Below are 13150 nucleotides of genomic sequence, written 5' to 3'. Positions count from 1 at the left end.
CAATAATTGACACATAAAACCTGGAGTGACAAAACCTCTTTGGGGGTCTCACTAGGGGACTAAACAGGACAACACTCCTCGCCTAGTCCCCACCCATCTGGACCCTCCTTTATTCCAATGGTCCTGTGGAAACCAGCTTGCTTCAAAGCGGAAGCCTCTGCACCTCCCTCATGGCCAGGCCTCATGTCCTTTTGCCCCGGCTGTTACAGAGGAGGAGGATTCTGAGACACACCTTGGATGCCGTCTTACCCAAGTCCTCTTCCTGTGCTCTTATGACAACATTATCCTGCATGCTCACTGTTCTGTGTCCATGTTCTCTCAATAGTACAAACAGCCCACAGGCTTAGATGTGACCCAGTCCATCAGCCTCATCTCTGTGTTGAATATGGAGAAACTGAGGCACGGGACACTAAAGGGAATTTATTACTTTGTATCCCCTATAGGAACTAGCTTAGCGCTAGTTACACGCACCCTAAATGCTGTGATAGACAGCAGACATTCAGTAAATTCCTACTGATCAATGACTCCCCGGTTAATTCCTAATCCAGGAGGAAACTGTAAACATATGGATAATCCCTTAGGAAGTCTTTCACAGGTTGAAAAGTAATGTACTTCAGAGATCAGAAATTTCAAGGTACTGAGCACTCTTAGATATCTCCTTGCAATTAGATCAAAGTTCTAATAACTGCATGTCACCAGACCTGTCCTCTGAGACAATCTATCGAGAGCATTCAATGCATGACTATTAGCAGAGAAAGGGACAGTGTGCGTGCCTAGCATAGCTATGGGATCATTTGGCCATGGGATATGCATGTGTTTCCAGATAATACACGACTGCATTATAATGACTCCCTTTCTTTTAATTAAAAATGCTTAATGAAGTGTGTTTTATAAAGCTTTATTTAAGTTAATGGAGCAAATCAGAGATAAAGTAAGAGGAAATCATGAGTCTGAGGTATATGGTTTGGGGGAAAAGGTTTACATGTATGATGACTTGACAAAGATGATGGACAAATTTGCTAAATAGACGGGAAGAAAAGTCCCTCTACAGAAGGAAGGTGAGCGAGTCCAGGGCAGTTCAGCCAACATATTAAAATTCAAGTAAGAAATGTGGAGTCAATCTCAGTGTCAAAGACAACACACTCCCCACTCACGGAAGCCTGAAGAGGAGAGCTTGCCGGCCTTAGGGTAGGTGAGACCCAGTCTACAGGGCAGGGATCAGAGAAAGATAGTTACCCAGGGTTTTCAGTCAAGATTTCAGATGCAGGTATATTAAGGAAAGGATGAGTTAAGACAATTGCAAAGAAAACCTGAAAGACAAGGTGAGACACTGGACAGAAATCAACCAAGTACTGGCTATTGCAGCCTGACGTGCAAAAACCTGACATGAGAAACAGTGTCATCCTAGCTTCTAGGCTCTCCTAACACCAGATGGGCCACTTCAGAATTTAAAGCTCTTTGGGGGCAAAATGGGGTATTCTATGCCTTTATACTCCGCTGCGTCTAGTGGCATGCAGACTTCCGTCCCCACTCTGCTCCCTTCCCACCCAGGGACCTCAGACAGGGGCTCACCGCCCCCCTACCTCCTGCCCCCCCGAAGAGGTCCCGACCCCACCAGGACACGAGCCGCCTGGAGTAGGCTCTCCCCGTCCTCCACGTCCCCAGGGGTCCAGAGCGATCCAAATGTTCCACAAAACGCTCTTTAATCCATTATTGTTAAGGTAGGTTAGAGAAACCCCATTTAATAATCACATGTAACCATTTCATTTGCTAACGGCGGTGTTCATACCCCAATCCAACATTAGATAACACTGAACCATTTTGCCAGACAGCCTGTTTTTATTTCCCATGGGGTAAAAATCCAATTAGGATTTACAAATCTGGAGTTAAGAATACAGACAATTCCTTTATTTTATGAATGCCTACTGTGTGACTTCATTTATTATTAAGAAATCACAGTCAACCAAGTTAATTATTTGCTAAAATCTTTAGCAAATGTCAGCTTCAGAAACTGCAAGAAGCTTCTCCAGCAGTTTCTTCTTAGAAACGGTTCAAACTCCAACTCAGATGGGTGTGCGGGAAGGAAAGCACACACCCACCCCTAAAGCTGCCTCTCAGGATTCCGCCCTGCTTCCACCCTCCCCCTCGGCCCACCCCTGCTCGCCGGGACCCCAGCCCCTGCTTTGCTTGGGGCGGGGGGGGGGGGGGGGGTGGGGGGGGGAGCCTTCAGCACCAACAGACTCCCAGCAAAGCTCAGCCCCGGTTCTCCGGGAACAGCCCAGTGGCCCCTCTCGCCCTCCCCACACCAGGCTTTTCACTCACACGAGCTCGTCCTGCCCTGGTCCACCCGCGGACCTCAGCAGGGTTTGCCAGTCCTGAGTCTGCTCTCATTTTTGACATTACACTTCCTTTCTAATTAGCCATCCTCTCAACTAAATTTATTTACTTATATATTATAATTTTATTATGCAGTATTGTTAACTATATGTTAATTATACATTATTCCTATGACACACATCATTGTATTATACCACTCCTAATTATGTAAATATACATATATTACTCTAAATAATATATATTATCAAATGTTATAAATTATTTTCCCAAAAGCTATGTTTTAAAGACTTAAAGAATAAATTAGTCTGAGTTTGACTAAAACTACCAGTCAGGTTTTCTCCCTACAATTATACATCCTTGTTTTTAGACAAACTATGACCATATTCTTCTTAATTCACAAGTGAGCTACTTTTTAAGGTACATATTCAAAAGTATTTCTATAAACTTGTACAGGTTTGTCTGGAGCCTGAGCATTTGTAATTTTAAAAAAGCTTTTCAGGCAGTCTGGACAATCAACCAAAGCTGATAAGAGCTAACTGAGGAGGTGAATGACATGTGAGGCCGACCCTCCATCACAGATGCTTCTCAGAGCAGGATGGGGCCAACCACCAGAAACACATCCTCCCACTCTCACTTTCCATCCTGTTACAATCAATAAATACACAAAGAAACAACCACTGCAATGATAACAGCAAAAATCACATCATATTTTATAAGTGTGACTTCAAAAGTATATTCTTCAGCAAATTTCACAGATTCTTCATCTAGGTCAACATGTAAGCATTTACAGACCTAACACCTTTCCTAATTTCTTAAATTCTCAAAAAGCATTCTCAATTTGGAATGAATTAGTTCAAAGTATGAACACATTCTTTCTTGAATTCATAAGATAAGCTGCTACCCAAACCAGAATTTCCAGACACACACATGCCACCAGCTGACGGCTGAAAATGAGGTCACTGGCCCTTCTGTGTCCTTGCTGCTCCCACTTGGGACAGACAATGGTCCTCAGAGCACTGGACCTGAGGCATTCAGGGAAGTCCCCCACTGAGCAGTTTAGTCATCTCCACTTCCACATTTTCATGCTTTCATGTTCTGTATCTTAACTCCAAGTGTATGTTAGGTTATTTCCAGTGAAAACTGTTAGATGTCCACCTTGAAACCAGGTTTTTGTCAAGACCCAGTTTATATATTTATTTACTACAATGTTCCTATGTTTGCATGTAAAATGTGCACAGTGCAGGAATGCAGATACAGCTAACAAAATTAGTCAGGGATATTATATTTCTTACCGTGGTCTATTTATAAGACTGACTTACGTGATTTAAAAATTCTCAAACCTATTTCAAATGGTTTTATCTTGGAGTTTTAATTAATTAAACACCAAAGATACTTAAAAGTCATGATAACTATCTCCAAGGATCTAAAGGGCCCTGACACAGAAATAGGCTGAACCTTGTTTTGTCAGCCCCCAAGCAATCAATACATGGCAGATAGAGGAGTCACTTCAAAGTAAAGAGAGCCTTCTGATAATGAACAGACCTCATCACTGATAATGATGCCTGGACTAGAGAGCAGTTTGTCAGAGATGGGGCAAAAGAAGAAAAACTAAGTAAAAATAAAAAATAAAGATTTATGGGTGAAAGGGAGGGAGGGACAGAACTAAATGGCCACTGAGGTCCTCTTTAGATGTGAGATTAAAAAGAATCTATATTTCACTTAAAAGATTTTTAAACAATGATTTTAATTTCTGTTTATTCATCTTACAATTTACAGAAACAAAATAAAACTAGTTTCCAATTATAGAAGTACATAGTTATCCTTATTGAGTATGAAAAAAAAAAACTGGGGTGCAAGCAGGGATTAGGTATCTACTTATTTTATAAATCAAATTAACTGTAATTTATAGCAATGTATCCAGCAATGTATCCTGGAGTGTGTATATGCAAGTGTGTGCATGTGTGTATATTAAAATTAATATCTGAGAATCAAGAGTTCAATTATAAATAAAATGTACTAACATGAAAAATCTTAAATCTGAAAAAGGTGAATAAAATGTTAATTTATAAAGGAAGAGTATGAGTAATGAAAATTAATTTAGTGCAAAAGTACCTACTCTCGTGGCCGTAAAGTCAGTTATTATAGCGAAGTTTCAGTCAAAATATATTATTACACACTTATTCTCTCACCAAGATACCATCAATAACAAGAACAAATTTAATACAACAGACAACTCACCAATGAGCCTCAGTATTGATGCTATGATAATATCAGGAGTGTATGCAATGTTTGCATGTCCTTTTCTGTATTTTATCCACTTATCCATTACAGGCCACAGCTCCTTACTACAAAATAACAACAACAAATATATACATGTATGTATGCATATGAAAGTATGCTCACCCACCATTGTTCAAATATTAAGAAGAAATTATCTTAAAAATCGTCCATAGGAGACAGTTAGTGAAGAGGAGGAACTTGAAAAGATGTAGCATTTTTGGCTAACATGAGAACAGACACTGAAAGCTCACATACTTTCCAACTATTCAGGATCTCTGTGCTTACAGTGGCTTTAAAAAGGCTGCAAACACCCATGCTTGCATCTTTATTCTATTTAACCCTTTTCACAAGGCTTTAGTGTAGAGATGCTGAACAATGTCCCCAAGTCACAGAACTGGAAGCAGCAGAGTCTGGATTCTCACGTGGACCATCCAGATGGAAGGTGGCACCTGCGTTCTAGAAGCCTAGTTTCCCGGGGTGGAGCAAGGACAAACAGCCTATATTTTGTAAAAAGAACTAAACCAGAGGAAATGAACCACACTTTACATGGATTAAAGAAACTAGATCTACTGACTGAAAACAGTGGCAATTCCTCTTTGCTCTCTCTTTTCAAAAATGTATTAACTTCTTACATAGTATTTATAATATCAGCAAAGTTAAATACAGACAAATGAAAGGAAAATGTACGTTAAAAAACACATTCTCAGATAACTATCACTCTTTTAATTTGGGGCTTTTCCTCCCACAGACCTCTATGCTTGCATGTATGTGACAAACACAGTCAAAGTGACTGCAGTGCTTAGGAATCAGGGTCTGGAATCGGCCAGGCAGAGATCCTGATATCCAACACTGTCCATACCGCCAGCGGGGGACCGTGGACAAAGCACCTGTGACTGGCACCATCCCTGGTTGTTTCATCTGTCACTAGGGATAGAAGGGCCCCTGCCCTCTGGGCTTCCAGGAAGATGAGGCCCAGGGTAGCCACTCACACATCATTACCCAGACAGCACTTAACAGACTGTCCTGGCACTTTCTTAGTAACAGACTGAAAAACACTTTCGTGTCAGTATATAAAAATCCATGTATAGCTATTTATTCTAACATGGCTGTATCTCATTATATAGACATTCCATAATTCTATTACCTATTATTTGACATTCAGATGTATAATCTTTCCCGAGTGTTAAGAAGGAAAAACAAGAGAACAGATTTCCACAGAATATATTCCTCAAATGTCTCAAAGATACAGACTATTAATCCTTTGGTGAATCCTTTTCAATGTGATAAACCCCTTTAAACCAGCCTTTCTCAGTCAGGGTTGTAAGAAAATTAAGGGTTGTAATTAACTGCAGAGCAGTTATTTGACTACTTTCTCCATTCTCCAAACATGCTGCATAGATAGACGAACAGAGAAAAGTTAATTCATTACATAAAATGGACGCATGAGCGTTAACAGGCTCAGTTCTCTCCTGAAATCCCAGTGAGAAGAGCTGCTGACCCAGAATTTTGAATATTTCTGTTCCTGCGGGGTTTTCCATAGTATCTGTACATTAAGATAATGACCATTACATTTCAATCTACACATATTCGCTGAGTACCTCTCTTGTGTGGGCACGGCTCTCTCTACATACATAACGGGGGAGGCCAGGGAAACCAAAGTCCCCCCTGCCTGAGATTCATTTTCCTTTAGTAATAAGAGGACACAGTGAAAAGTAGTGAAAGGTACCATAAAAAAATAAAGCGAGGGGATGTGGCAGTGACACTGACATTTAAGAGTAGTTTTATTAACTCTTACCCAAATCAAAATGTGCTTTGTAAATGTTTCAGCTGCCTTAAACAGCAAAAATGATTCAAACCACAATTCAGCAATCACTGAACAGACTACCTGACAATTCAAATAACCCAACTTAAGTTAGCAGAATAGCCCTGTACCTTATAATGTTGTCATGTGTCCAAACCCACTTCTGATGGCAGCAGAGCAGATCAATGGCACATATGTACTCCCAGGTGTTATCACTTAGGTCTTCGCCAAATCTTTCACTGGGCTGAAATTCTGTTTTTGGACATAACTGTATGGTCAAAAGCAGCTTAGAAACCATGAAGCCAACATCTGCAGGAGCATTCTAGCAAATAAGGTAAAAAAAAGAAAATTCAGAGTTTCAAATATAACATATCTCATGTGGGTGATCTCAAAGAGTACTAACAAGCATCAGTTGAATAATCATTTAATTTTAAAGGACACCTTTTGAAAGTTATTTTGAATAAAGAACTATGTTTATCTTGTCATAACAACTGTCCTAAAATGATTATACAATGGTGGTCAACAGGCCAGATAAAAAAGCTCCAGGCAGAATGCAGAATCCAGTCAGGTAGGAAAGACACTGCAATCCAGATAGGAATGCAAATTTTCATTAACTGAAATCAGAGAATTAAAATTTTATTACAAAACAATTTTTAATCTTTAAAAAATTCTTCAATAAATTCATTCTGTCATCTTTCTGACCCTAGATATCAGTCTGCTTTTTCCAGAGATTCATAAAATTGAATCAGATTGTACTAGACTCTTCTGTCTGGCTTCTTTTACACCTATGCATGCTTTTTTTGATATTTTTTTCCACGTTCTTGCATGTATACGTAGCTTGAACACCCCTTTTTACTGCCGAGTAGGAATCCATTGTATGGATATACCACAGTTTGCCCATTCACCTATTGACAGAAATCTGGGTTACTTCCACCTTTAGGCTGTAATTAATAATGCTGCTTTGGACATTCATGTACAAGTCTTTTTGTGGACATAAATTTGACTTTCCTTGGGTACATACCCAGCAGTGGATTTATCATTTTTTTCTTTTTTTATTGGGTTTTGTTATTAAAAATGAACAAGGGGCTTTCAATCTTCACTTACACCTGAAAAAGGCTGGAATTAGTTGGTTCTTTAAAGATTAGATAAAATTCAGATGAAATCTATCCACGCTTCTTGTATACGAAATTTTTAATCACCTTTTCAACCTTTTAAAATGGAAAACAACTGGTTTATTCCAGTGTTTTACCCCTAAAGCCAATTCTGACCATTTTTATGTTGCTAAGGAACCATTCTCGGTTTCTGAACCTGTTATGAAGCTGTAGGCGGCAGTCTTCTCATTCTTCATCCTCCATCTCCACTCACACTGCCTCTCTCATTCTGAAATCTTGAACATTTTTGCTTTTCTCTTTTTACATTAATCTGAACTGAGTTACCTGTTTTATTAGTATTTTTTAAAGGCATTTTTTTTCCTCTACTTCATTACTATTACACCTCTTAAACTATATTTTTCTTCTGGATTCCTTCTCAAATTTTTAATTTTTAAGATGATTATCAGGGAACTTTACTTATTACTTGTTTAATAATGAAGACATTTAAACTATTTCAATGAGTGTAAGTTTTCCAAAAATGAGAGGTCTTCGGTATGAAGGGTTTTCCTTTCACACCAAATACTTTGATTTTACTTCTGAGTTTCTATTTGTTCACAGATTGTCCAGGACTGTGTATCTCAATCTCCAGGGAACTTTTATAGAATCTTTTAATTCTTTGTCTAATTTTACTGAGTCATTGACAGAGAATTGAGTGTAGACTCTTTACTTTTTAAAAATTAAGGTCAAATGCATGACTGTTTTTTGCAAATCACAGACATATGAAAAACTACAGTCTTCATTCAAGTTTACTTTTTATATTGTTGAATTCTACTAACTCTTTACTTATTTTTGTGCTTCACATCTATTGAATTCTGTAGGACAGAATTTGGAAGTCTTGGACTATAATGGTATCCCCCCCAAGTGTTCCTCTTTTTTTTTTTTTTAATAGCTTTGACTTTATATTTTTATTTGATATGATACAGGCTAAACACACTTATTAAAATTCTACCTTCTTCATTAATCATGTTTTATCATCCAAACATATCTGGCTTCATCCTGAACAGGCCAAAGGAGAAGGCTCCAGTGCACAAGCAGGAGGACCAAGCAGGGACAGAAGTGGACCTGCAGGTAACCGCGGAGGGTGGAAATGCGTGTATGGATGCTCTTCTCACTGCTAAGGGACTGGAATCTGATGGTACCTCACACCAATACACTCTGGTTTGTCTAGGTGGATTGATGAAGAGATGATTAGAGACTTGATTTTTTAAATTCCCTAACTTTTTATCTACCAATAGCCCTTTCCTTTTCTTTTTATAAGAAAATAAAAGTCTAATGAAGAGTCACATCAAAAAGTACTAAAAAGGAAAGCAAAATGACATATAAAAGTCGACTACATGCATAAGCCAGAATTTTTTTAAAAGAGGACAGTAATACAGTCATTAAAAAGGGCAGAAAAAAGTGAATGTTAACCCCTCACTGACTTCAATACCTCTTCTTAAAGATTACCACTATCAATTCAGCATCCAGCGATTCTCATTAGAGAAAATCTATGAAGAAAAGAACACCAATCTAGATACTATATTAACATATCAGTCACGAAGGGAAATAAGATAATGAAAGAAAACATGGAACACAATACTTAGAACAAACACAAATTCCATCAACTGGAAAGAAAAACAGAATATTAGATTCAGAAAAAATCGTAACAGGAAGGAATTGAGATACCAATTTTTTCACTTAAGTACCTACTGTAGAAGCAAATGATGTGCAACTCTTCTGAGCCCTCACATATATATGTGCATGTACAGATTTCATCGCCATAAATTAGCACACAAAAGAAACTTTGTTCAATTAACACAGCACACAGGTCTACAACTTCTCCCAAAGTGTCTCATGCATACTTAATGAACAAAATGCATAAGCTTAGACTAAAATGGTATTTTAAAGGATCTAATATGAAGAATATCTCTGAAATGCTCACGAACTAATACAAAACCAAATAATAACATTTATGTAAGACCTACAAGTACAGTATTACATAAAAAGAAACCTCACCTTCTCCCAATTGAGGAAAGCTCGCAAACAGTTCAAAACTTCTCCTTTAGCGCGTTGCCTGGCTACCAACTGCATTGCCTTATTAATCACCGATTGAGAGATAAATATATCATGCCACATGTTTGCAATGAACAAAGTCAATTTTTCAGACTCTGGAAAATCTATGAGAAAGGAAACAAGATAATAAACCTTTACATCTGATTAAGTGAATAAATGACAAACTAAGAAGATATTTGAATAATTTCCCCTTGTGCACAGCAGGGCCACCTAAAGCTAAAGGGAGGAAGCCTGACGAGGCCCCAGCCTCAGTTATTTCAACTCTGCTTCTCCATCTCTCCCGCCCATCCCTCCCCTTCCCCCCCCCCCCCCGGCAGCCAACCTTTCTTTCTCTTTGGCAAACTTTCTTTAATCGAATTTGAAACACAGTGCATGAGTATACACCACTGTAGAAAAGAGCAATAAACTCCAAAACAAGAAGAGAAGGCAAACCTCCTCTCGCAGGTTCCAGACCCTGCGCCCAGAACCCTCCCATCTGGTGCGTGTCCTTTCAGGCCATGTTTTATGCATTTACAAGACAGAATTCACTTGAAGAACACCTAAGGCTTTTGATATGAAGGGATGTTTTTTTATAAATTATGACTGATAATCCTTTTCTTATGAATACCTTCTCCAACGCCATGGCTTGTCTTTTCTGTTTGTCTAATCAAGTTAATCGAGGCACAGCTTACATACAATAAAATACACTCTGTAAGCAGACAGTTTGAAGGATTTTGACAAATGAACACACCCATGTAAGCCCCACTACAACCCACAGATAGAACATTTCCATCATCCCAAATTCCCATGGTCTGACCCTTTCAGTGAATCACTTTGTCCCAAATACAGACAAGCGTGATCTGCTTACGGTCACTTTGCACATGTGCCTTTTCTCAAATATTTATGAAGAGATTTGTAAAGCATGCACCCTTTTCTGTCTGGCATCCCCCTCTCAGCAAAATCCACGTTGCTGCACGCATCACTAGCCCTTTCCTCGTTTGTCTGAGTAGTATTCCAATTGCTTGATATACCACACTGGTTTTTCATTCAACTCCTGATGGACCTCTGTTTCCAACCATGGGCTATTATGAATTAAGATGCTCTGAATACCTGTGAAGTGTATATGGATATGTGGATATGTCTCTATTTCTGTTGAGTAAGTACCCGAGAGTGACATATCTGTGTCATATGACAAACTGTTTAATTTTATAAGAAACTGTCGAAGTGTTCCGCAACTGGTTTTATCAGTCAACACGAAGATTCGGATCTTGTTTGGCATGACGCCACATCTTTTTCATTGTCTCTGTTCTATTTTATCTAACACTGCACTGCAGGGTGTATAGAGAGAGGGTAACTCAAAGCATAAACTCACTGCGCTATTTTGATCTGTTACTTTGGAAACCTTGTGCTTATCTGATTATGCTTCCTCCTGTCCCAGGACTCCACGTGCTGTTCCCTCTGCCTGGAATTCTCTCCCTCACTTTTATCTTCACATCTAAGTTCAAAAGGCACTCCGATGAGGAAAGCTTCCTCGATCCCTGAGACTCTCTCAAACCCACCTTCCACAGCACAAGTCATTCAATCAGCAGATACTTAACGAGAGCATACAAGACATTCTCCTGGGGTGAGGATGTGGTAGGAACAAGACAAACAAAATCCCTGTCCTTAGAGTACACGACCTAGCAGAGGAAAGAGACAGCAAACAAAAAGGTAACAGTGTAACCATAGCAAAACAGAGGGAAAAGCTTCCCCGCAGAGAACCTGTTACAAAGACCCAGAGGTGAGAGCGGGCTGGGTGTGTTTGAGGAAGAACCAGAAATCCCACGTGGGCTCTGCAGAGTCCCTGTTGCCCTGCTTCCTGCTGCCCTTCACTGACAAAACCTGACGTGTGCACCCCACTGGAAGGCTGCATCTATACCTGGGTTTGGTCACCGTCAAAGCCTTAACACTTATGTGCACCCCGTAACTATTTGTTAAGTAAGTCAGTGACTGAAAAAATAAATGAAGTGGGCAACAAACACAGCAGCCTCACTCACAACTCTACAAGTGACAGATTCAATTACCCTGATTTATAAGCCCCATAAACATTATGGTAATAAAAGATTATCAATCTTTGCAATCTAGATAAGACTCTCTGATGTAGCATTAAATTCCATTTGTGTGTCACTTTGCTATATTAAAATGTTTCCACTGATGATCTGATATGAAGGAGTCCTATTTGCTCCATTAATAGACTTAAGAAATAGTAGTAAAAGGAAAAGAGAATCAAAGGACAGCCCTCCTTTCCATTTCTCCCTGAAACTCTTCTTTCCATGAGCTTATGAATCCATCTTAGTGTTTCTGCCCTTTCCAGGTAGTAACAGAGCAGAGCGGTTTGTCACTCTAAAATGATTCCATTATCTTGTGTCAACTATATCTGACTCTAAAGTAGATGCACAAGGAATAAAACCGACACGCGCTAATGAGAGATACACTTTTCTACACAAGTGGAAATGTATATGCTGACCTAAGGAAGCTTAAGTCACACAAATTCTCCCACTGAAAACCAGGTATGGCTGGGTCTACAGCTAAGGCTCTTCATGCCTTCTGGTAAATGCACAAGACAACATGATTTTAAAAGATACACAGCAATACCTTAGCTGAAAATACAGATGCATATATAAGCAGATAAAAAAGCAACAACCCGTTTTCAATACAAGAATGTTGCCATCTAAACATACCTTCCTTAAGTAGACTGTAGCAAAACAAGCGAGCTCTTTCCAAGTCTCCCAGCTGCCGACAAATACCCACATACACTCTGCAGAGGGCGTGGATGTAATTGTGCTCCACAGACATCTTCTGAATTTTCAGTTCTGAGAGAATAGAGTGAAGCAAGCACTCTGCTAAAGGCTGAATTGGAAAAAAAAAAAAAAAAAAAACGGAAAGGCAATGTACACTGATACTTATCTTCAGCCTACTAAAGACCAGCTAAAAGTTACAAAATTAAGTACCTTTTGGAAAGTTGGAAAGATAAAACGTACCCTGTCTCAGAAAGTAGAGGACAACACCCACCGTGGTAACTTGCTTTAGCAGGGAAAGCCGTGAGGCTCGGGGAGGAGAGAGCCCATGCCTGTCGGTGTCCGGGGGTCAGCGGGGCTGCAGGGGCCACGGGGCGAGTCCCAGGACACCTTGATGCCTACTGTCACTACCACCACTCCTACAAATGACCACTTTTTGTTTTTTACTGAAATGATCTGTGTGTGTATTCAATCCACTCGTACTCTACTCCCATTCTTGTCTTCTGAGCTCCCATGTACTCGACACATTTATCCTGTTTAGATCTTAAAACACTGGGCAATGTTTTCCTCACCCAGGACAAGGCGCATTAAATAATTTGATACATTCAGTCATTTGAAAATAAACATCTTTCCAAAGTTACCTGTACTGCTCTTTGTGCTTTCTGAAATGCAACCTAAGAAAAATACATATTTATACCATTGTGATTCCAAGGATGTACAGATAACCGATAAAGCATAATCCATGGGACACTGGAAATCATCCACCCAGTATC

General features: G+C 39.4%; 1 protein-coding gene across 2 annotated transcripts in view; it reads right to left on the bottom strand.

Annotated features, from left to right (window-relative positions):
- The window catches only part of ICE1 (interactor of little elongation complex ELL subunit 1), a 58775-nt gene that overhangs the window by 6972 nt on the left and 38653 nt on the right, over nt 1–13150 (bottom strand). For both annotated transcript variants that reach the window (XM_030856541.3, XM_060295643.2), the window contains 4 exons: nt 12321–12489; nt 9565–9725; nt 6550–6740; nt 4576–4682 (listed from right to left, as the gene is read on the bottom strand). In XM_030856541.3, coding sequence (XP_030712401.2) covers nt 4576–4682; nt 6550–6740; nt 9565–9725; nt 12321–12489 — 628 coding nt within the window. The remainder of the gene's footprint in view (nt 1–4575; nt 4683–6549; nt 6741–9564; nt 9726–12320; nt 12490–13150) is intronic.

The sequence above is a fragment of the Globicephala melas genome, chromosome 3 (assembly GCF_963455315.2).
Source record: "Globicephala melas chromosome 3, mGloMel1.2, whole genome shotgun sequence".
Taxonomy (NCBI): Eukaryota; Metazoa; Chordata; class Mammalia; order Artiodactyla; family Delphinidae; genus Globicephala; species Globicephala melas.
The sequence above is the reverse complement of the archived record's forward strand: the minus strand, read 5'-3'. Positions and strand labels throughout refer to the sequence as shown.